Raw genomic sequence first — 25,000 nt, 5'->3', positions numbered from 1 at the left:
TGCGATGTTTTTTCGCCGCAGCCGACACCGGCCTGGCAGTGCCGCCCGATGATTGACATAGTGGTGCCCGGCAGGCTCGCATCCCTGATTTATAGACGTGCTGGGAGAGAAATAAAGGGAGATAGAAAGCGAGCGAGAAAAGGAGAAAAATGGAGGAGGAAAGAGGGAGAGGGGATAGTGAGCATGAGAGACGGGGAACAATGGGAGCAAGTCCCACCCATCAAAACGTGAGCACGGGGCAGATAAAGAACGAAAGGTGGACAGGTAGATGTAGGAAAAGAAGGGGCGCGCGCGAAGGAACGTCAGAGGAAGGAGAGATAGCGGATGCGTGAGAGAGAGAGAGAGAGAGAGAGAAAGAGAGAGCGAGATGGAGAGGGAGAGGGAGAGACAGAGAGAAGAGGGGCGGAAGCGAGAATGCAAGCGAGTGGTTAGAATTGTGGTGTCTTTCCAACGACCCTAATATATAGATTTCGCGTGGCCATTGACGCCACTGACCCACGAAAAGTAGGCTTCTTAAATCTCCCAATACTTGTCTTACTAGATTAGCAAGTAAGACAGGTATGAATTTCCCATCCTACTTATCATCATTAGCTGGTATCTGCTAACAACCCTAAAGGCACCATCACGAGAGAGAGAGGGGCACTCGTTAGCGGGAATCTATGGGCCCATAGAAACTTTTTTGGGACGTGGAAGAAGATGAACCCGTTCTGCCTAACAGTGGCGATTGTCAAACAGCCGTTAACCTAGAAACACAGAGAAAGTATATCTACCGGGCTGCGTTTACGTAATCAAAGGAGAGCAAATGGCTCGTCGGCAGAGTAAGTCACCAGGTTACGAGGCTACATACGCCTCCGCGCATACGCTAGACTGGCGCGAAATCTGCCGCTCGTTTTCGCACCCCCTCTCCGCCAATTTTGCGCTTGGGAGTGTTTAGGGTGTGTTCCGTTCGGAGATAACCTGCATTGCATTTCGCGCAAGTGTTTCCCGCATACGCAAGGCGTACAATGGGAAACGTGGAAATTTGTGTGAAAATTATATTCATTCGGCTTACCTACGTGCGCACGTAGTCATTTGGTGTTAAAGGTGCAGTGTACCGAGCGAGAGCAGAACGAATTCATAGGGACAGTCTACAGAGGTACATGAACTCAATGTGGGTCAGCGTTCTGTAGTTTTCACTTTACGGAATATATGGGCTAACAAATTATGTTGTTGCTATTCACTGAACTGTGCCAGCAGAAAAATGACAAACGGCCCACCGACTACGTGTGTACGCTAGGATGCAACAATGCTTCGGATGCACATCAACGCAAACATGTATTTCTGAACGAAAGCGACAGTTCACGCTTTCACTGTTTTGGCTAATAATTATAAATGAATTCGCCTGTTTCGCACTGCTGGGGGTTAAGCACACTAACGCACCGTAACTTATACACACTTTCGCCTCTATGTCTCTTCCTCTGTTTAATTCTCCTTCTCTCTTGTACCCTTTTGCTATATCTCATCCCCCTCGCTCTCTATCCTCTCTCTCTCTCTCTCCCCCCCCCCCACTCTCTCTCTATCTCACTTTTTCATGTTTCCAAAAATATCGTTGGGACCTGCTACATTATTCTGCTATCAGGACTCGGATAAAAATCCGGTATTTAATTCCTTCATGGAAATTTCTCACACGTTCATTAACGCCGAGGTTTATAGGTCACGTGTGACGCGTGAATTTAATCTACAATCTCTATAGGGTTTATACCTGATTGCTCACCGTTCATGCACGCTGCATAATAATCTACGCCCCTGAGCTGTCTTTATACCTTCATACCTATCACTAATGCCCACGGCAGAATGGAGCCGTCAGAGAGAACTGGACCAGTTATTTAATTGTATAGTAGTAGTAATTTGACTTTGAGCATAGTCTTTGCCTCGAATACACGCGCGCCTGGCTAATTGTTCTTCTCCCATTTACGCTCCCCGTCGCACACACACACACAAACACTAATTCTTCTTTTTGTTCATCATCATCATCGCCATCATCATCGTCATCGTCATCGTCATCGTCATCGTCATCGTCATCGTCATCATCATCATCCTTCTTCTTCTTCTTCTTCTTCTTCTTCTTCTTCTCTTTCTCTTTCTCCCTCGCTCTCTGTTTCTTACTCGTTGCTTTCGATTCTCTGACCGTCTTCCCCCCTCATTTTCTCGCCCTTCCTCCCTCCTCTTCTTTCTTTATCGCTTTATCTGGTATCCTCTCTTTCTCGCTCTAAATTTTACCGCGGACACTCTTACAACATAATAATTCTCGTCGACCATGGCGAAGTTACAGGCGATGTGACATGGAAATATAAAGCGTCGCGCTACCGCTATCCCCGTTTCTCGACCCGAGTGCTCCTTCCTAGCACACAGCTCTAGAACTATAGCCCTTTCGCTTTGCAACAGGCCCGTGGCAAAGCTAAGGGCTATAGTTCTAGAGCTACCTAGCATACAGCTCTCACCCTCCTGCCTAGTGCGTGCGCGCACGTCCGTATATATATACCTACAGACACGTGCACCCCTTATCGACAGCAAGCCCATTTGCTGCTTTGTCGCGCTCGGTGCACAGCAGCTCAACTACGTCAGGCGAAACTCGCATGTCTCTCCATTTAAACACTGACGGTGTGATGCGAAGCGACCCGGCGTGGCGACGGCTCCAACTACAGAGGCGTATTTATTTCCGCCGGCTAACGCGAATACGAAATGTAATCGCGCTGTAATAATAACAGCGATGAATAATCGAGGTAATAAGGCGCTAGCGATGCTGCTAATGCGGACGCTGCTGCCACGGATTACCGCGGAGGGAATGGGGGAGGCACTAGTGCCAAGGTGACGCACGTAGAAAACAACACTCTAAACCGTCTCCCTTCTCCTGTTCTTTTCGGAAAAGTCATTACCACAGCAAATATTGCCGGCGGGTGGCACACTTTGCGACGCGCATATAGTGAGGTGAGTGAGATGAGGTGTGTGTGTGTGTGTGTGAAATGTTGTGTGTTGTGTGTGTGTGTGGTGTGTGGTGATGTGTGTGTAGTGTGTGTGTGCTGTGCGCGGCGTGCGTATGTGCTGCGTCGTGAGTGCGTGACCCCGTGCGTAGAGTGGTGTGTATTGTGCGCCGATGTGGTGTGTGGTGTGTGTGTGTGTGTGTGTTGTGTGTGTGCTGTTTTGATAGTGGCAACTCACAGAGACACGTGTGGTTGATTTGATTTTGCTGTGTTCTGGTTGTGCGTCTGCGCATCTGATCGTGGTGCCTGGCTGTGTGTGCTGTAGTGTGTGATGTGTGTGTGTGTGTGTGTGTGTGTGTGTGTGTGTGTGTGTATGTGTGTGTGTGTGTGTGTGTGTGTGTGTGTGCGTGAAGATGAACTAGACCGGATCCATTCGTCGCTGAGAATAAATTCACTCGTGGGCCGTAAGGCAAAGAAACTTTTCGAGTCAGCCTAGCGAATGAAGAACGTGGGGTGCCGAGTCGAGTCGTATTAATTACGCTGGCCCTCGTGTGTACCATACATAGCCAGCCGTCGTGAGCAAATACTAAAGTCCCTTTAGTAAGACACGCAGAATTACGTAGTGATAATCTACACCTGTAGTCCCATTCTAATACATAGCTGCACTATTATAACAGCAAGTTAGTCTAGCGCTCGGTCTCGTTGCATCTTCATAGTCTGCCTGCTGTTGATCGCTTCTCCCCGTGTAGCACTGACGGACTCGTGCAGACAAGCCAGCAACAGGGTCAGACAACTAACTTGTCTTCTTGACGAATCCGCCCCCAGTAGCAGCTACAACCTAGACTGATTCAGTAAGTTATGGAGCATCAACGCCAGCGATGTTGACCGTGGGCTCAAATATACAAATCTAACGCAAGTCTTATCTAATATGTCGTAGTTAATTGGAAAAAAGCACGTCTAAATGCCTCAATAAAATGTTTAACGTCTCATCTAATATCAGGAGTTAATAATGTCCAAAATTGTAAATGTGTAAATGAGTAAATTGCAAATGAATAATTGTCATTATTAACCCCTGCTAATATGTAGACTCAGCGGCGTGGAGCCAAGGAGAGTTGTTTTTGGAGCCAGTGCAGCTGCTACTAGCTACTAGCTACCTGCCTGCCCCTCGAAACGTCGATCGTTGCCTCTGTTGGCGTTCAATACGGCTACACGTTTTGCCGAGGCGACGACCGTCAGACGACGTGGCGCACGCAAAGCGCGCGCAAAAACTCAGCCGTCACTCGACGCCTCAGCGCGCTTCTCCTGCGCTTTGTTTTATCTTACATCTGGCCAGGGCAGAAGGAGCGGCGGAGGGGTAAATCTAGCTAGTGAAAAACTCGGCTATCGGTATATGCAACAGTGTTTCACGTCCGCGTGGCAACGTGGCTCTGATAGGTCGCCGCGACGTCGCCGCGTCGTCGCCATCGGAGTTCGTATGGAGTTCACAGGTGTGTGCGCGCGTATCACTGACGCTGTTGTTCGGCATACGCGAGCACTGCGTGCGTTACGTGTGTGTGTGGTGTGTGTGCGTGTGCGTGCGTGCGTGCGTGCGTGCGTGCGTGCAGGAAATGAGATCCACTCGGCATGTGCATATTCGATGCGCGTTTATCTAATTCCGTAGACAATCGATACCTACCGTATGTGGGTGTTAGAAATGACAACAGGGGACATAGGCTATTTTTTTCGGCCAAGTGATTAGCACAAATCGATCGCATACAACCGAATTAGATACGCACTATACGTTTGCTAGCGTATTGGGCACGCGTGATGCCATCAAGAAAACATAATATCAGGAGTGAATAATAATATATCTTTATTATAGCTAAATAGATCTATATTATAGAATAAATATAGATCTATTATTATTCAATTCTGATAATGTGTAGTGTCGTGTAACTGTAAACTGTAACTCTAGTGCAAACTAATAGTTTATGTTCTCTTACGTACGTTTAATTGGTGCATACCACGTGTATCACTACTGAATCCACTACGTGGAGTTCGTGTATGTTGAATGGTGTCATCATAACTGACTATAATCCTTTCCGGCATTAGACGTTTGTAATTTTATTTTATTTCCAAATAAAATACAGCTTAGACTAGAGCTGTTAGACAGAGAACTCCGAGTATACGGTTAATAACCTTCACATAACGACTAGACCAGTGATCATACTTGATCATATCCCTTAACAGAATAGTTCATCTATAGAGACTGTATAACTCCCGTGGCAAATCACTGCTCGTACAACTCGCACGAATGGATTTTTTCGCATGAATTCTAACGTAAATATTCGGGAAATTTTCTGGTTTTCCAATCATGGTAACTGGCTACTCTGCTGGGTAATCACTGTTGAGAACAATTTAATAAATGCCAGAAATAATCGTTCTAGAATTTCATTACGCATACTTATTCGCTGGCCTTAGCTCTGGCCGTGAGGTTGAGAAACAGGATGCGAATTACGATTACATCATATAGGCGGTTATTCCAAGAAACCTAGCAAAAATCACTCATTGTATTCCTATAAACCGTCGTGTGGATCTCCTTATGTGCTACGCTTGTTGAAAGTACACTGGTAGTTAGCACACATGTGGCGGGAGGGTTGAGTCCGGCTTGTAGTTTTTATTCCTCGTCTTCACAACATAGCGATGAAAGATGTTTTTAGCTTAACTAACCCATCACTCGACAGGATATCATCATCTATAGGATGAATACACGTGTTATTTTACTTAGTTCTTCACTCTGCGATCGATGCCTAATCTGATTACGGTAGGGTTGCCTTCATCTAGGCCATCAGTCATCAACATTAAATCCAAGCGATTGCGACTGTGTCACATTCACCAGGTTCGTATGTGGGTGATCGTTTACTCTGAGACATGGAGACAGCGCTAACCTTTCACTCTAACTTCTCACTCAAGGGGGGCTCAATAGCTAAGACCGAGGCCCGTCTGTTATCCCCTCCCACTCGTCACTCTTCATATCTAAGTCTAAGACATGAACACAGCACCATCTCCTCACACCCCCAGCAAAGTCTTCACCCCTCGTGGTTTAATCTTGCCGATGATGGCGGCGATACCTTTCTCAACTCGTCACTCGGCTGGGTTGACTACGTGGGATTAGGCCAGTGTTATCTTGACGCCTCTCTATGATCCACACCGTGTGGTGGCACAGCGGAGATGTGGGTGGTGGCGTATGCTAGACACCGTCGGCATTCGTGTAATAGTGTTTCTCTAGCGGTTACTGACGATTCGGCGTAGTGCCCAACGCAAACACGCTGTCCTCTCTGGTAGCATCGGACCGCACAGATGATGTTTTTTGCGCGCGTTTAACTACGGGAGCCGTATTCGTGTCTGGATGCATGTCATTAGGAAACCGATGCTAATGCATGCTAAGCTCCGGCCCACCTCGGCCCCGCGCGGCCTGCTGGCTATTTCAGCTCCACTTTGCTAACCATTCAACACTTTTTTCTTCAGGCGTGCCAGCTGACAAAACACACACGCCAGCATTCGGTGCGATGCGAAAATAGTACGACGGCGTAGTACTACGCGCTGGTACAGTACATACCGGGATCTCGTTCGGCCGCGTGTGTATTATTGATATATATATATAAATATATATTGAATATAACATACGTGAAAGCGTCACCCATTAATTTCCTACAGCAGCACTGCGCACGTACCGCGATGCCTCTGGTTCCATAAATAGGTTTCCAGCGAGACATCATTCTCAATAGTCGAGTTTTGCGGTGTGGGTAGAAGTGCAGGGGAACACATGAGGAGCCGGCTCAACAGCTTCTACGCACGACTTTGCCACCGATCCGACAATAAACAGTCGGTGGCCGCAGTGATTGACAGGCCGCATGGACGCCAACCTGCGCATCAACGCGCTGCTTGTAGTTGTTCGCAAGTCGAGTGCAGCGTCTTGATTCTGTGGGCGGAGTTTGCGAGTGCAGTAGAATGGCGGACGTAATGAGCGAATCGATATATATATATATATATATGTGTGTGTGTGTGTGTGTGTGTGTGTGTGTGTGTGTGTGTGTGTGTGTGTGTGTGTGCTGCGTGCGTGTGCGTGTGTGCGTGTGCGTGTGCGTGTGCGTGTGCGTGTGTGTAAGTATGTATGTATATAAAGAGTACATATTATAGAGATGTTATATGTCACTCTTGATGTATATATATGGTGTATATATATGGTGTATATATATATATATATATATATATTATAGAGAGAGAGATGGTGAGGAATAAGAGAAGTGTGGTGAGAGATAGATGGACCGAGAGGTGTGTGTCTGGGGAGGGGGAGTACGCACACGTACGAAGAAGGTAAGCCAGACTGAGTGAAGCTATCAGATTTTCTCTGCTTTGACATTATAGACGCACGGTCACGCACCAACAGATCTGATAGATTGGATCACGACCTGTGCCCTGTGCGAGGTATTGGTGTAAACGGCCCGCAGGCCTGTACGTATATAAGCAGTAAGAGGGGGATAGCGAAAGAGAAAAAGAGAGATCAGGGGAAAGAAAGAGAGAGAGAGAGAGAGAGAGAGAGAGAGAGAGAGAGCGAGCGAAAGAGGGGCGAGCTGGGTATATGTAGGGGGAGAGAGATAGAGGGAGATGACGAGGCAATGAGAAGCTGGTCGGTAGTAGCAGCAGAGATGATCACAAGCTCGTCTCTCCCATCATTCCCGTACGCTGGTAGTCAGCCTCCTCTCTCTCAATCGATGCTCGAGGGCTCAAGATTTCCAAGGGCAATAACATTTCTACACATTCCACCCACGCCTATTCAATTTTGATATCGCATGAATATAGAAATGCGCTCAAAACGTCAATTTCCCGCGTTATTTATACAGAAATCTCGTCTGCTCACAGCGCGTGAGCAGCGTCTCGGGATTAAGTTAGCACGGATCCTTCTTCTAGGCCGGATAATCAATTTAGTTCACGCCGCGGACATCGAAGAGGAACGAATGGCGGAAGAAAAATAACATGCGATAAAAGCTGGACTCGCATTAAAACTATGCGAGGACAATAGACTGACACTACCGGTGTCCGTGGTGGAGGCCACGAGTGAGATTCGTTGATTATCGACAAGTTAAGGAGGCCGTCTAAGCGTGAACGAGGCGAGGACCCGGGCTCGACAGATAACAGGACAGCTTTTCGCGCCGTCGCCGCGAGGAATTAAAGCAGCTCGGCTGTCAGCTGCTAAATCCCGTCGAATTTTCCTCCAACTGAGCGAAACTAGAAATCGCGGCGTGGCGCGCGCAAGCGTGAGGAATACTGACGGATGAGTATCACTCGATCGCTATTGCGTTACGCGTAAACGAAGAGCATGTGATGAGGGGGAATGGGGGAAAGAATACGCCGTAACGTCTACTCGGCTGGATCAGGCGTAAACGTATCTGGACACAACGTATGCTTGACGTTGCTGCTAAAAATGCTCGTGTCTTGTGTCTGTTGTCCTTGCCATTCGTGGATTTCTCTCCCCCCCCCCACACACACCACCACCACCACCACCACAACCAGCAACAAAGTAATTCGTCATTATCAAATTTATCCATCTCGACATCAACTCCTAACTTGTCGTTATCACCCGCTCACAAGTACAAACCGACAAGAGGCTACAGAACTCAGCGGGAGCAACGCTAAAGGAAGGTCTTAGACAGACAGCAAGTCCTTGAAAACAACCTTAAGGACCAGGGACGCTTCGGGGCAGTCTAACGAAGCGTCTCGTTCGTGAGTGCGGGGGCAGCGGCCACCTACCTGTTGTGAAGAGAACGACCGCCTTGAGGCAGCTGTACTCGGCCGAGTCGACGTGCAGCGACTTCAGCTTCTCGACCTGCTCCTGGAATATGCGGATGTGGTCCATGAAGGCGACGACGCGGTCGGCGGCCATCGGCGACGTGTGCAGGCCGGCGGCGGCGAGCAGCGGCGCCACGTGCAGCGGCATCGAGCACTGCGACGCGTTCAGTACGAACAGCTCGCTCCAGACGAGCCGAAGCAGCGCCACCTGGTCGGTGATCTGCAGGTCCGGGAAAAACGGTATGTTGCGCGCCCACTCGACGGCGCTGAACAGCAGCCGCGCGGCTAGTTCACAGATGTTGTCGATGCCCATGATGCCGTTTGGCTGCATGCACTGTCCGTAGCGCGATGTCGGGTAGGGCTCGGCGCGCAGCAGTAGCGAGATGTAGCTGGACAGGTACGTGTGGCCGTTCAGCAGCTCGCCGTTGGTGAGCGCCATCCCTGGGAACGGTTGTGTCGGCGGCACGCGGCCACGCTGCACCGCTGAAAGAAAACCAGGACCAGGAGTAACGACATAATGGCTACACGTTCCCGCCATCGCGAATCGCGGTCAAAAATAACGCGTGACGCGATGCGCTGAATATTGATGTAATATATCGGGTAATAACGGTACTGAACAGCGGGGAGGTATGCGTGGTAATAATAATAAAATAGTAAGCGATATAAATAATATAATAAATAACAATAATGATAGCAAGAATAGCAGCACGAATGGAATAGATTACGTAGTATAAATAAGAAATTATACAAGCAGCGATGACATGGAACAGCGGAAAGATTAAGTAACTATATTTACCGAGAAGAACATTTTAGAAGACAACATTTAAATTTTAAGAGGAACTTATTACCAAGGTTGCCAGATGGGTGTATCATATTGGCGTGAATTACAGAGCAAATTCGCAAAAAGAACAAACCATGTTGTGAAATATTGTAAGACAATATTTGCCAGGGGAACATAACACCCACAAGAATTACAGTTGAAACTAATGGAAGAACACGCCGAATGTGTGTGTGTGTGTGTGCGTGTGTGTGTGTGTGTGTGTGTGCGTGCGTGCGCGTGCGTACATGCGCGCGTTCATGTATATATGTTACTGCGCGCCTGCGCGTTCACTGGCGCACACTTCAAATAAAAGCGGATCTAGCTTTACGATTTGTCATTATATTATTATTATTCTGCCATTGAGGTTCAGCATGACTTTTGCAGTCTAGCCCTATATCTACGTGCTGTGCTTTGTTGGTGGAGGGAGTGTACATATTTTCTTTGATAAAAGCCTTTGCGAATCCAACTTACCCACCCTGCGATACAAAAGTTTTATGCGTGAACTCTGGAGGCAAACGTCAGGAAACGAATACACCGATACTATACTGCGCTGCCAGTATCTATGCATCATGATCGGCAAAGGGAAATTATGCAAAAGGAACATGTTTGAATCACCAAAGAAATTTGTTAGTAGCGAAATATCCGTGGCTAATAGTGTCTAGTGGTCTACCCCCATTTTCTCGTGTGCGTATTGTATATATTCCGTACTTTTATATATGCAGAGTGGAGAAGCTTTTAATTTATACGGCGTATAATTTTCGTGTAAGCGAAGCTAATTGCAAAATCTACTTGTAATTGAAAGCGGGTGGCCTTTCACTTTTGCCATTGATGTGTGGTGTTATTTCGGCAACATTTCCTAGTATAGGCTCATTTTAATAATAATACACTACGATGAAACTCAATTTAACTCATCAAATAACTAGATAAATATGCGTAATCCTGTTCAGGAAATATTTGAATAGCATTTATATTGTCCTAATTTTAAATATATAAGCGATATGCTGAGGTGAACTGACACAACACTTTCATCCAGCTATTATAAAAACAAACATTGTGATAATTCTTTAAAATTCGCCATAATTAAACCAGCGCGTTTATCCTGTAATTTACTACTTATATATTATTATGCGCTTTAAAATAATATACGTGTGCGTATGTATGTGTGCGTGCGTGCCTGCGTGCGTGCTTGCGTGCGTGCGTACTACCTTTATCTATTTACTACATATTCATTTGTTTCGCTTATAGTTTTATGCATAATTATTATGTCTACGCTACTGCGCCATAGCGTGGAAATAATAACACAATATTTATTATGAACACAATTACCAGATGTATTATCCTGATTAAATATATGCATTAAACATGAGCTACTACCAAGTGACTTTGCCTCCGAGCAATATACCGCATAAATACCGCTAGGTTCAGAAATCTTACATACCGTTACCCCTTTCACGGTCATAGGCTTTGAAAGACTAGGGTCTAGCAGTACGTATCAACAAATGCATGCACAACGACAGCACCATGTAACCTAATAGATAGTGTGATGCAGTAATTGCAATATACCTATCGTGTAACACATGTGGCAATGTGATATACTGAGTGACTGAAGAATCACTGGGTGCATGCATGCAACGAAAAAAGAACAGCAAGTATATAATCGTGGCAAGTATGAATAAACCCATTAGGGCTACCGTGGGGCTGTCTGACTAAAATTTTACACTCGCATCTAGTACCATTTTTAAATCCGTAAAGCATCAACCTTGAACTGGCTATATTATATATATATATATATATATATATATTAGATTATACTTATATTATATATATATAGGAGATTAAACACTGCTTTTTAAACCAATTGACAGAAACCAAGGATAAGGCAATATAAATATTAATTTTCACAACATTATTAGCAGCTTTGCGTAGTATCGCGTGCGCGCGCGTGAGTGTGCGTGTGCGTGCGTGCATGCGTGCGTGAGAGCGCTCGTGAGTTACATGTGCGTGCGCGTTTGTTCGCTGACACTCCCTAAACGTATATAACCCTCCTGACTATCGCTGACTTCCGACTTTTAATTATTGATTCGCGATAATTATTTTGCGTGAATGTAAGTATATATGGGACAATTCCTGTTAGTTCTAGCGAGGCCCCCGTACCACACACGCGCACATACGCACGCACGCGCACGCAACATACGCACACACGCACACGCTCAATCACCGGCGCATACGCGCACGCGTACATGCCCACGCACGCACGCACGCACACACACGCACGCACACGCACACGCACACGCACACCCATCCGCTAACACGCAAAGCACGCGCGCGCAGGCACACGCAGCATGCCACACATACGCACGCACGTACCGCGCGTACGCACGCACGCACGCACGCACGCACGCACGCACGGACAGAGTGGCGGCCTGCGCGCATCGCTGCCTAGGCTAGCATTGGGAATTGGTTGGTCGCTGCGCTTATATATACATGCGGCTCGCGCTGCAGCGCCGTCGCCTTAATGCATGCGTGATGTAAAATAACGGCGGGGCCGCCGTCGCGATAGAAAACTCATTAATTTGCGCACATGCGTGCCTACAATGATCGCGACACTTACTCATAGGAAAATAATGCTGCGCTATTATTATAATGTCCCTCGTCACGACTAGATCCGCTATGAATGCCGACCCGTGGTTCCATAGTCTGCCTGCCGATATTTCGCGCGCGATCGAACATTTTAAAATTCAAACATATATTTACTTAGCAGTCTGCTTTCCCCGCAAATCAGGAATATAGTTACGTTGAAGCATTATACCGGATTATATATATATATTATATATATATACATATATATATATATATAAATATATATTGATATTGATATATATATATATATATCGAAATCATATTATTATATTATTTCCATGTTCCTCCGACACACACAATTGGTGCTCCGCGTTTGAAGACACTTCTGTCTGTATAGCCTAGGGAGGCAACTACTCGGAAATTCTCACAGATTCGCATTGTGGAAATATTTACCACATCATCGTATGCGAAAACGCGGCTATGCCGTCATTTTAAAATTCCGCCCCCCTCTCCCTCCTCCTCGCCTACTATCACCACACACCCACTCGCTTGCCCATATCTGCTTGTACTCTGCGCACTGCAGCTGGGAAATATGCGCGCAATCATAAAAGTCAAGATCGGCTTGTACAATGGGCGTGCAAACAACCAGAAAATATTTTAATGTGGCCCGACGCTGAACGCTCCGGCTACAGTACTGCGTGTTGTGCACAGTCCCGGCCATCGCTGCCCGGCCGCTGAGCGAGCCAGCGTTGCGTAAAATGTCAGGCCTACTTCGCGAGTGCGTGCATGCGTGTGCGTGCGTACGTGCGTGCGTGCGCGCGCGTGTGTGCGTTCGCGGAAACAGATAGGTCAAACGTGTCGGAGATGCCTGGCGATACATACAGTCGCGCCGCTCGCTTGGAGAGAAAGTGCTTGTCGGTTCCCCGCGCTCTCTCTATAGCTGCCTGACCATTGTTGCGCGGCGACGCGGCGTGTAACACTACTAGCCTAGATTTTTAAAACACTGGAACGTGACCCGATTTTGGCGCGGATTCGACAAGACCATCGTCGCGTTGGTCGCACCCACCTCCGGCCTGCCCCGCCCCGCTTTCGCTGGGCTAGTTTTGCGTAAAGTATAGATGTACAGTGTGATTAATTTAATCGGCAAGCGTGATCGCAGTTATTGGGTTGGCTTTCGCTTTTTACCGGCCGGCGCTTATCAGTAGTGAAATCACGTCATTCTGTTAAACAACGAGCGACTGCGCAGCGCGGCTTTACTATCACTATCAGTATCACTATCAGATATGCAAATGTATCACGAAGAAATGTATGTATGTTTGCGTTTTTTGGCGTGGCTTAACGTTTTTACGTGTAGACCCAGATAGTTTTAAATGTTGGGATTATTGCGTCACAGAGCGCTTTGTGTAGAGAAATACGGCGTGCTTTGTGCCGCGATCAATAATTTGCAAAGCGATAGGGCTATCTTTACCCGTGTTTGTTTGTCTCTTTCTCTTCTCCCCGTCTCTCTATCCCCCCCCCTCTTCTGTCTCTCTTTCTCTCCTTTGCGCGCTCCCTGCCCCTCTCTCGATATATGACCCTCTCTCTCTCTTTCTGCGTGTGGCTCTATCACTCCATTTTTATTCTCCCTTTCTTTATTTCTCTCTCTATGCGTGTTTGCCTCTCGCCCCTCTCTCTGCAATGATTGCTGCTGAATTAATCGTGATGGTAGGCAGGTATTTTCGTCCTGCGCGTATACTATTCCCATCTCCCCGCACCCCTCCTTCCCTTCCTCCTCCCTTCCTACCTCGCCCGAGCTACGGACGCGTCGCGGCATGAAACACTCACCTTCTCGTCTCATGCCCACCTTGAGACATTTCTTCAGCCGACAGTACTGGCATTGGTTGCGGTGGTGCTGGTCGATGGGACAGTTTCGGCTGCCGCGGCACGTATACGTCAGGTTGCGACGCACGCTGCGCTTGAAGAACGACTTGCAGCCCTCGCACGTGAACTGTCCGTAGTGCTTGCCGCTGCTCTTGTCGCCGCACACCGTGCACTCGATGTGCTGCGACGACTTGTCCGAATTCGTCGACTGGACGCTGCCCGTCGACGACGTCGTGTTCATGTCGATCTTGACGTCGAGCTCGTGCGTCTGACTCGGCGTCGGCGCGGCCGGCACGGGCGGTGCCGTCGCCGGCGTCGTCGTTGTCGTGTAGGAGGGCAGCAACGTCGGCTGAGTCGGGTCCCTCCAGCCGGGATTCACGGCGTTACTCACTGTCATTGCCATCGTCGTCGTCGTGGTCGTCGTCTGCTGCTGCTGGCAAGGGTCGACCTGCTTAGGTGCGTGTTAGTCGCGTATTTTTGGGGTTTCTCTAGAAGAAAGTGTTGCTGTTGTTGTCGTCGTTGTTGCGGCTAGCGACGTGATCGTTGTTGCTGTTGTTGTTGCTGTCGTCGTTGTTTGTTGCCGTTGCTGTTGCTGCTGCTGTCGTTGATCTTGCTCGTATCGTCGTCGTCGTCGTTCAAGCGCACACGTTCTCTTGCCGCGGCTGGCCGGCGGCTGTGTGCACACATGTATGAGCGTATGCGCGTAGATATACGACGTGCCTTGAGGGCTGCGTCGCGTCTCAATACAAGCGCGGTGCTTGCCCCCTCACGCGACTGCCTTCTTGCCCTGTCTCAACGCACTAGCGGCCAGCGAAACTGATGGCTCTTCCGTCGTCGTCGTCGTCGCCGTCGTCGTCGAAGTACGGGAGCGTCGTCGAGCGGAGACGCGCGCAGGATGTATACTGGGGTTGCGCCCCGTCTGCCGTCGGGTTATCAGCGAGGCCGGGCTGCGCCGACTCCGGGGTGATGCGGTGGAGAAAAGCCACTGATTGCGAGCCGCCTCGGCGCGGCGAGCGTGCGCGCAGAATATCCGCTGAACTATGACACGGCCACGAAAACTGACAGCGTCGCCATAGTAACGTTGCGCCGACGTCGCTCGCGCTGGGGAAGAGTGCCGGGGAGAGAGTCCCTCCAGTTCAAGAAGCACGAGCACATTAGTGCGTGATAATTAAAGCCCATTGGTCGTGGCCCTCGCGCAATTAGGGCATAGCGAGGCTGCGTGCTGATTGGCTGGCGGAGCACTCGCCGTTGCGAGCGCACGGCACGGCGTGTGAATAGAGGCTGCAGCACAGGCAGCGAGCGCTGTCACCGGTGTGTGCATGTGTGAGCGCGTGTGCGCGCTGCGCGGCCATCGGGGCGGGTACATGCGCCGTGCGAGTCAAGCCTCCCGGACCCTGTCAGTCACGGAAGCTGCGGCGCGGTGCGCGCGGGAAAACACACGCACGCGCGCGCGGCAGGCAGCGGGCACAGGAACGCGGCGCGGTACGGGAGAAGGTAGAAGAAGGGTTAGGGGAAACGGGGAACCTGTATATTACAAGTACGTGTGGGATCGTGCGGTCTGTGAGCGGGGTTGTAGCTGCAAATGTTGGTGCGGGAAAATGCGAGTGCGTGCAGTTGATGACATTCGACTGGAATCGTTGTTGCTGCGCGTTCGAGTTTAGCCATTAGAACTATAGCCCTTCGCTCTGCCACAGTTCTAGAGCTAGTTCGTGTTTTGCTCTCGCGGTCATTCCCGCAGTGCTTTTGATACGCTGTTTGACAGCCGTCCCGTACGAGAACCCTGGTGCGCCGTCCCCACGCTCGCACGCCTCCGCGTGGCATCTTGCGTCGCGAAGCAACTCGGTGAATCAGGGTAGCACATGGCGAATGTGTTATGCAAAGGCTTACAGTGTGCTAGCCACGTCACGCAGTCGTCCCGATGGTAATGGTCCGCTTGTAGGTTATCTCGCACCAGATGTCGCAACGTCTATACGCGCGCGCGCCACACCGCTAAGCGGGAACACGTTCTTTGGGCCGGTGACGGGTTACGACGTAAATCGACTGTCGCCGATTCAGCTATTAGTTTCACTCCCACCGACTCATATCGTAAACGTTCACACTAACCATATATATAACGTATACGTACGGTCGGTCCCTCCCCCGCAAGGATTGTGGAGTGAATTCGACTGGGGATGCGTGGTAGGTACGCCTTTAGTCGATAAACTAGGCGGCCCAACCCTAAAGTGATAGAGCGGTAAAGCTAATCCGGTATGTGTGGTGAATACACCTGCGGGCAGTTCAGTCTAAATAGCCGTGTTGAACTAATAGTACTTTCAGTATAGCATACATCGCACGAAACTACTTTTAGACCTAGCTCTACCAGTGTAGCTCCTTCACTCCGCTACAGGACTTTTCCAGCTATTTCTGATACCGAATGAGACCATACCGATTGGAATGAAACTAACCTTCAGGCGATCTCAGTTGGCCCTATAGCGAGTATATTCGTGTGAATCTAACGGACCGCGTTAGAAACGCGCTAAAATCTTAACATAATCCACGATAAATGACGACGAGGATCGAATCCGGACACAGAATCACGGAGTATTGCTCTAGCGATCGTCGCATCAAATTAACAGCCGATCACCATCATCATCATCATCATCATCATCATCATCATCATCATCATCATCATCATCATCATCGATCATGATCGTCGGTCATGGGCGGTTCGCGGGGGCCGGGTGCATTCATCGTCATCATCGCCGTCACCACCGTGTATATATACCCGTAATCATCAATATTTATTCGCATTGTAATCATCAACGTCGCCGTCATCGTCGCGTCGTGTTTATGACTATCGTCAAAAATCACGCACAGGATGATGATAATGATAATGATCATCATCATCATCCTCATCATCGACGTCGTCGCCGTTGTCGTTTTTATTAGTATCATCGAATATAATGATGGACAAGATCATCATCGTTGTCGTCGTTTCTATTCGGCATCGAAATGAATGATGGGCAGTATTATTATCATCGTTGCCGTCGGCGACGGAGGCGGCCTCGCTGTTTCGTCGTTTACTCGCTCATCTCGCGCAGCGAACGATCACAGCGACGAAACCGTGTCACCTTTCTCTTTCACTACCCCGGCTCACCACGGCGCAAACAGTTGTAAAAAGTGAAACTTACACGCTCCGTGGAATCTAACCACCCCCCCCCCCCGCCACCACGCATACACGCACACACTCTCTATATATACGGAGCGTCCACGAAGCAAGAGACCGACTCAAGGTACTGGCACAGTGACCTAGCTGCGTGCTGACCTGTCTGGCCACTGAGCGTGTCACTGGAGCAACACGAGATAAGATTACCTCTAGCACGCATTCCGCGGGACTTGTTCGGAATAATGACCGACGTCTATTCGGGGCCCGGCAGGTAGGTATGCGTCTGCGGTTTGTGTATACACACACATACACACACACGTACACTCGCTCGCCCCGCTCTCTGACTCCAGGCAATCTGCCTTACGACACGGTGCTTTATCTGCGCACGTACTCACGAATGAATGAAGTGCGGCAGCTAGCAGCGCTTCGACTACACAACACGCAGAAATGTAAATTAGCCGCGGGAGCCTGAATAGGGGGGTCGCGTATACTCTGGTCTTCGAGTGTCAATAGGGACGCCACTGCAGCAGTGGTTACAACAACAACCAGCATGGTAGTGGTAGAGTCTGTGGAGAGGACGGCACCAGCAGCGACGAGCGGTGGTGGTGATGGTGACAGCACCACTTGGAATAGTAGTAATAGCAGCAGCAGCAGCATTAGCACTAGTAGCAATAGCACTACCATCATACTCAGCAACAGCAGCAGCAGTACTAGCAATAGTATCAAGTGCTAATAATACAGGTAGGTATTATTAACTCTTGATAGTATTAATAGCAGCAGCAATAACAGTAATAGCAGTATTAAGATTTGTAGTAATGGCAACAGCAGCAACACCGGTGGCGGCGGCGACGGCAGTACCGATAGCTGCACTAGCAATAGTATAGTAACAGCAGCCGCAGCAGCAGTAGCAGCACGGCGGCAGCGACGACGAATGATGACGTCATTTCAACTCGGATCAGAACACACGGTAGTACGGGCGGCAGCGGTGCTGACGTCATGAAACATGGCACCCATAGTGGTTTCTACGGGGGTAGCGGCGACATGCGCGGCGTGACGTCACGTCGCCGCCTCGCCTCGCACGCGCGATTTCGCTAATTGCACCAACTAATTAGATCATGAGCGAGAAGCTGCGCGCACACGCAAACGATCGCCACTTCCCCCACTCCCCTCTCCCGCTCTTCCCCCACTCCCCTCCCCCGCTCTTCCCCCACTCCCCTCCCCCGCCTTCTTTCCCCGCCTCCACTTCCTTCCCCCGCTCTTTCCCCACCTCCCGGGGTCATCGTCGGGCGACGCGAGCGCCACCTATGCGCGGGCGTGCGACGTGCGACGCGCGCATGCACGCACTGCCGCCGGTGATATGATATAATTAGCATCGCTTAACCCTCGCGCAGCCATCGCCGGTCCCGACTCCGTCGTAATCTCTCGCGCCTCTGTCGCGCCTCCGCCGCGCTCCCGCACTCGCTAATTACAAGAGGATCTTGTCGCGCAGGAAGCGCCATCATTCAAATTAGGCTCGGCGCACTGCGGCGGCGGCGGCGGGAAGTTGAAGGGAGGCGCGGTGCGGCGGCGGCGGCGGCGGCGGCCCAACGAAGGAGCGCGCCGCAGCTCGGCGAGAAGGATATCGCTAATTTACACGGCCTAATTAATCCCCGGCGCTTCCGCTCGGCGCGGATTATTAAAATTTATTAGAGAGAAAATGCTCGGATACAATTATCCGGTGGGCTTCAGCTAGCGTCGTGCCATTGTGGCGGGTGTTTAACTCCGTAGAGGACGACATTGAGCGACGGTGTGCAATAAGCTAATGAAAGCCGAGGGAGATCACATGTATTTTTGATATTCCGTTTCATCTATTGATACGGCGACGCCTAATTTTCCGCGCGCGGGGGGCTATTGGATTTAATACCTAATTACGAAAATATTAATAATCCTTTCTGCAGAAGTGACAGTGCACAGAAATCTGCCACGCGCGCACAATGCGCTGTGTACTGCCGGGAACCTCTAATCCCGCTAGCAGACCTGTTTTTCCGTCACGCTTTTCTCACCGCGCGCGCTTTTTCATCGGCGCGATTTGCCGACGGAGACGCATTTACCTGGTGGCCTGTTATTACGGTCGGATCTGTAATAGAGCGATATTAGCTCTACGCGAGAGGATCGGCGTTGTTGTCGCGCTGATCTTCGCCGATGCTCTTATACATGTACTACTGCTGCTGCTGTTACTGCTGCTGCTGTTACTGCTGTTGCTGTTACTGTTGTTGCTGCTGCTGCTTACGCTGCTGATGTTGCTGCGGCTGCTGCTGCTGCTACTACTACTACGGCTACGGCTACAACTTCTACTACTACTAACCAGAACTATTTTTCATTTCTATTTCTTATTTCTCGACTTCTTTTTTTCTTCTTCGTCTTCTTCTTCTTCTTCTTCTTCTTCTTCTTCTTCTTCTTCTTCTTCTTCTTCTTCTTCTGCTGCTGCTGCTGCTACTGCTGCTGTACGACCACAAACATGCTCACGACTACGAAAACGACCGTGACCATGCCAGCGACTACGACCACGTCTATACGACCACGACTGCGACAACGAAAAGGACCACGACAAGGACCACGTCTATACGACCACGACTGCGACAACGACAAGGACCACGACAAGGACCACGACGACGACCACGACCACGACCAAGACCACGACCACGACCACGACCGCGACCACGACCACAACAACGACCACGGCAACGACCACGACCACGACCACGACAACGACCACAGCAACGACAACGACCACGGCAACGACAACGACCACGACAACGACCGCGACCGCGACCACGACCTCGACCACAACCACGAGCACGGCCACGACAACGATCACAACAACAATAGCGACAACGACAACGATAACGACTACCACCATGACCACGACCACCACCACGATTTTTACTAGGATTACGATTATGGCTACGATTACGATTATGGGTACGTCTAGTAACACAGAACGACGCATATTATTCGCACTATTTTTGCACCCGGTGAGTATTGCTCGACTAGCAGTACTGCCCTCGGTTTTCTATGGCTATGTATCGCCGTCGATCGCCTATGCTCATCATTGTATAGCGATGCAACGTGTACGCCTCCCGCAACGTATAGTTCCTCTCTTTGGCGGGAACGGTGTCATTCCTGTGCTACAATTACCGTTCCAATCCTCCTGCTCCTCCCATTACCCGGCCATGCTACATCGCTAGTCGTTATCCACTGCCGAGCCTCATCTCTTTATTGCAATACCCTTTCCGTGTCGTTCGTATTACTGCGCACCTTCCTATTCATCATAGTTATCAGTGCTATCATCATCACTTTCAGTATCATTCACGCCCTTACAATCATCACCGTCGTCGTCGTCGTCGTCGTTGTCGTCGTCGTAATAATAATAATAATAATAATAATCGTCATCGTCGTCATTATCGTCGTTGCCGTCGTTGTCGCCGTCGCTGCTGTCGTCGTCGTCATCATCATCATCAACATCATCATCATCATCATCATCATCATCACCATCATCATCATCATCATCATCATCACCATCATCATCATCATCATCATCATCATCATCATCATCATCATCCCACCCACCGTCATCATTCCTAGCCCCTGCTTCTCGTTTCGTCTGCTATCGTTTTATTTTCGTTCGCTGTCGCTCAAAACGGCAACGCATGTGCTCGCGCTGCTTACGACACCTCCGCCCAGCATTCTCTTCCCACTCGCTCACAGTCTATAATTGATCGTCAATGATCATATAATCACCATCATCGTCGCGGACCTCGTTTAAACAAGCTCAGCGATCGCCGGCAGCTCCCGCACACGCGCACGCTCGCGACCTCCAATTAGCACAGCGATACGCTGACCAGTGACGACTGAGCGGTCATCGCGGGTGCACTAACGCCCGTTACTGCCGTGACAGGCAATCATTACCCGTCTAACAACGAATGACCAGCGCGGCACGCGTTCGTTGCTTGACCGCCCGCCGTGGATATGACCAGTGCGGCACGCGTGGTCAAGCGTTGCAAAACAGCAATCGTTTCTTGACCGCCCGCCGTGGATGGCCAGCCCGGCACGCGTTGTTATTCTGATACGGGTAATCATCGCTTGACCATCGGCGGCCATGCGTGAGTAGTACACACACACACGCAGCGTGCTGTTGGCAGAATTCGCGTGGGTATTATTGGTGCTCGCTCGTCGACGAGTTAATTGGGCAGAATGACAATCAGTGCTCCCCGGGAGTGGTTGTCGGCAGCGAGCCGCGCCGGGGAGCTAATGCACAGGATAACAAAGATGAGCAACACGTTGATTAGCCTAATTCGATGAGCACTGTTTACGTATATGTTGCCAACGCGCGTGCTTAAATACCAGAGGATAAGCCAGAGCACTCTCAGCGCTTCCCTCATGGAAATAATCAGGAAATGGCTAGGCGTAACAAGCTCCCGGGAGCTCGGCATACGAAACCAGTGTCTTCGCTGCGCGAATATCGGTCCCGCAACGGATATAGCTGCCGCCAGAAGGCTAATAGATTAAAAGAGTAGGAATCTGCGTGGAATTTGCAAGTAGGCGGCGCATTGCAACGGCGGATTTCAGCAGAGAATTTCGATTGCGATGACGTTATTGAGAGATACGACACACACACGCGCGCACACATGTCAGATAGAGATAGAGAGGGGGAGAGTGGGAGAGAGATGGGGAGGGGGAGAGAGGGAGCTGGTGAGAGAGAGTACGCGAGTAAATGAGCTGGCGAGAGACAGAGTTAAGGAGAGAGAGAGGGCGAAGAACTATAGAGAGCGAGAGCGAGAGAGAGAGAGAGAGAGAGAGAGAGAGAAGAGAAAGAAGGAGAATAAGAAGAAGAGGAAGGAGGAGAAGAAAAAACAAGCTGTCGCTACATATAAGCGATAATTGTATTTTTTATTTGTTGAAACCTGCGAGAGAAATGGCGGTATTATATCTGAAATGATAGACCAGATACTAAGAGAACGGATGGTAAGATAGCAGGTCCATGTTTAGTTACTTTTCCAGCTTGCAGTAGTCGTGTGTGTTCTCCACTCCCCATCCAATTCCTCTTTGTCCGCCATCTCTGTCTCTCCATCTCGCACACGTCTCACTCTCTATCACTACATATCGCTCTATCTCTTTCTCCATTCCCCTTTCTCCGTCTCTCCGTCTCTCTCTCTCTCTCTCTCTCTCTCTCTCTCTCTCACGCTCATTCTCTCACTCTCTGGCTCTACATCTCTCACTAACTCTCACTTTCTTTCTCCGTCGCTCCCTCCCACTTTTCCTTTCTCTTTCTCGCGCGGGCATGCACACATGCACGTACACATACATACATATACACACACACACACACACACACACACACACACACACACACACACACACACACACACACACGCGCGCGCGCGCGCACACACACACCGTGGTCTGTGAAAACACACCGCGGTGCTTTCGGAACAGCTGCGGACCGGTGGACACACGACAATGGGCCTGAGAGTGGTGTTACCGGGCGAACTCGCTCGCTGAAGCTCACCATCTCCGACAACAAAGTCCCGTCGCGTAAATGATGAATGAATGAACGCGTCGATGGCAGAAAGAACGACGTCTCGTCTCCAGCGCGGAGAAAAGAGGCACAGCACCGGCGATAATCGAACGATGGGCGCCTGTCATTTGTCAATAGCCGGCCCGTGCGTGCGAAGAAAGCCACGAGCCGTCACGCTATCGACAGGGCGTAGCGGTGCGGCCGGTTCGGGGTTCGAGAGAGATGAAGCGTTCGTTCGTGCGTGCGTGCGTTCGTTCATGCGTGCGTGCGTGCGTGCGTGCGTGCGTGCGTGCGTGGGTTCGTGAGTTCGTGCGTGCGTGCGTGCATGCATTCGTGCGTGCCTGCGTACGTCGTACGTGCGTGCGCGACTGCGTTCGTTTGTGAGCGTTTGCGTGCCTGCGTGCGTGCGTTCGTGCGGGCCTGCGTGCGTGCGTGCGTTCGTGTCTGCGTGCGTGTTTGTGGCACATATAAGTGCTGTGCGCCCCGGATGTCTGCCCTCCGGTGTGCGGGGAGCGGACGATTTCTCTTTCAGCCATTGACCGGTTCGCACCGTGTGCGTAGCGGTAAATGTCCCACCGTGAAATCGTACACGAGCGCAAGCTACTCGAGGCCGAACAATTCGCCGACCCCATCGGGGTGCGCGGTGGCGAGAGGGCGAGGTTGGATGCAAGCCATACGGAAGTCTTGTCGTCACTGATATGCGATTGCGGTGGTGACAGTCTCCCCGGTCCATTGCCGAGGCAAACAGCAAAATGCAAATAGCAAAATGCTCGTAGCGCGAGCTAGCTGGCTAACCTAGACACCTATAGGCACGATCCGAGACACAACAAATTGATATAAATGATGGTTATATATTATATATATATTCATTTATTTATATATAATTAGTATATATATATATATATATATATATATATATATATATATATATATATATATATATATATAATATAAATCATACACGTGGTAGGCGAGACCTGGGCGGAGATATTAGAGGAATAGAAGTCCATTAGACACACATCAAGACACATTCAGGGTAATGACAGTAGAGTAGACACACCTCCCTTGACGAAATAGATAAAGCGACGAACGATCAACTATAGCGTTATATGTCGCTATAAAAATACGGCCTCCATAAAAGTGCAGCTCAAACGCGTTGCCGGTTAGACCCGGCGAGCGAGTGAGCGAAGGCGCGCGTGGTGCGCACGCCCGGGCAGCCGTGTGTGACTCACCACGGGCTGTCACGGTCGCCAAGCACGACACTGAAGCCAGCCGACGAAGCAGTTGTCACGGTCACGGTCACCTCTGTCACGGCTGCCACCGCTGTACCCCTACCTCTCACCCCGCACCCGACACACTACCATGTCGACAGGCCGCTATATTTGCGTCGGAGTTCGCTCGCTCGCGTTCGCCTGGCCCAGCAACGATGGACGCTAACGCTACCGATGGCCTACATCCACACATTCGCTTTCGGAATTGGGGCCTTGCCCCTCTGGCACTCGACAGTCGATTGAGACTCTGGGAATAGGAACGGGCAATGAATATTACTAATATTGAACAAAGTAATGAAAAATCATTGGCTGCATCATCAGCGGGAGCGAGCTTATTGTGTTTTCTTCGGGCAGCCGTCGTAATTAAATCAGGACCGTGATGAGAGGGTTATGCATCGTTCCATCCCGACCGAACTGATATTATTAATAGGTTCACCCGAGCATGCTGCGGAATTCTAATGAGTGCTGGAGCAGCGCGGCCGCCCGCGCGCGTACGTGTGATGGGAATCTATCCCTCGACGCATGCAGACGTACGGGAAGGCTCGAATGTGATTTCGTATTACCATTATATCGCTGTCAGATCCGATAATAGTTAACCCACGAGCGCGTGTTGGCGTGCCACTTACTCAGTTCGCATCTATTAGAAGGCTTTCAGATGAGAGGAGGTGCGAACGAGTGGAGCAGTCGGGATGTAGACTACGCTGAATTATGTATGCAAGATCTCGGTTGTTTGAGCCGCGATACGGGCCCAGTAATTACATTTGACGAACGGTTCACGAGCTATCGCTATTGGGTGGCGCTCATATTTTGAACTAGTAATTAGATCTCGTATCACACAGCACTGACACAGTCACAGGCAGGCGGGCAGACAGACAGGCAAATAGACAGACAGACAGACGGACGGACGGACGGACGGACGGACGGACGGACGGACGAACGGACGGACGGACGGACGGACAGACAGACAGACAGACTAAC

The 25,000-nt window shown here is 50.0% G+C and overlaps 1 protein-coding gene and 1 long non-coding RNA gene across 2 annotated transcripts in view; both read right to left on the bottom strand.

Annotated features, from left to right (window-relative positions):
- The window catches only part of LOC106821568 (nuclear receptor subfamily 2 group F member 1-A-like), a 23,962-nt gene extending 8,801 nt beyond the window's left edge, over positions 1 to 15,161 (bottom strand). Inside the window, exons 1-2 of the mRNA XM_014826441.1 lie at positions 14,014 to 15,161; positions 8,751 to 9,272 (exon numbers count right to left, since the gene is read on the bottom strand). Of these exons, the coding sequence (XP_014681927.1) occupies positions 8,751 to 9,272; positions 14,014 to 14,452 (961 nt within the window). The 5' untranslated portion in view covers positions 14,453 to 15,161. The remainder of the gene's footprint in view (positions 1 to 8,750; positions 9,273 to 14,013) is intronic.
- A 4,490-nt stretch (positions 15,162 to 19,651) lies between these two features.
- Positions 19,652 to 25,000, bottom strand: part of LOC106821383 — a 7,401-nt gene continuing 2,052 nt past the window's right edge. Inside the window, exons 2-3 of the long non-coding RNA XR_001395728.1 lie at positions 22,444 to 22,445; positions 19,652 to 19,666 (exon numbers count right to left, since the gene is read on the bottom strand). This is a non-coding gene — a long non-coding RNA (uncharacterized LOC106821383). The remainder of the gene's footprint in view (positions 19,667 to 22,443; positions 22,446 to 25,000) is intronic.

The sequence above is a fragment of the Priapulus caudatus genome, unplaced genomic scaffold, assembly GCF_000485595.1.
Source record: "Priapulus caudatus unplaced genomic scaffold, Priapulus_caudatus-5.0.1 Scaffold4, whole genome shotgun sequence".
NCBI lineage: Eukaryota > Metazoa > Priapulida > Priapulimorpha > Priapulimorphida > Priapulidae > Priapulus > Priapulus caudatus.
The sequence above is the reverse complement of the archived record's forward strand: the minus strand, read 5'-3'. Positions and strand labels throughout refer to the sequence as shown.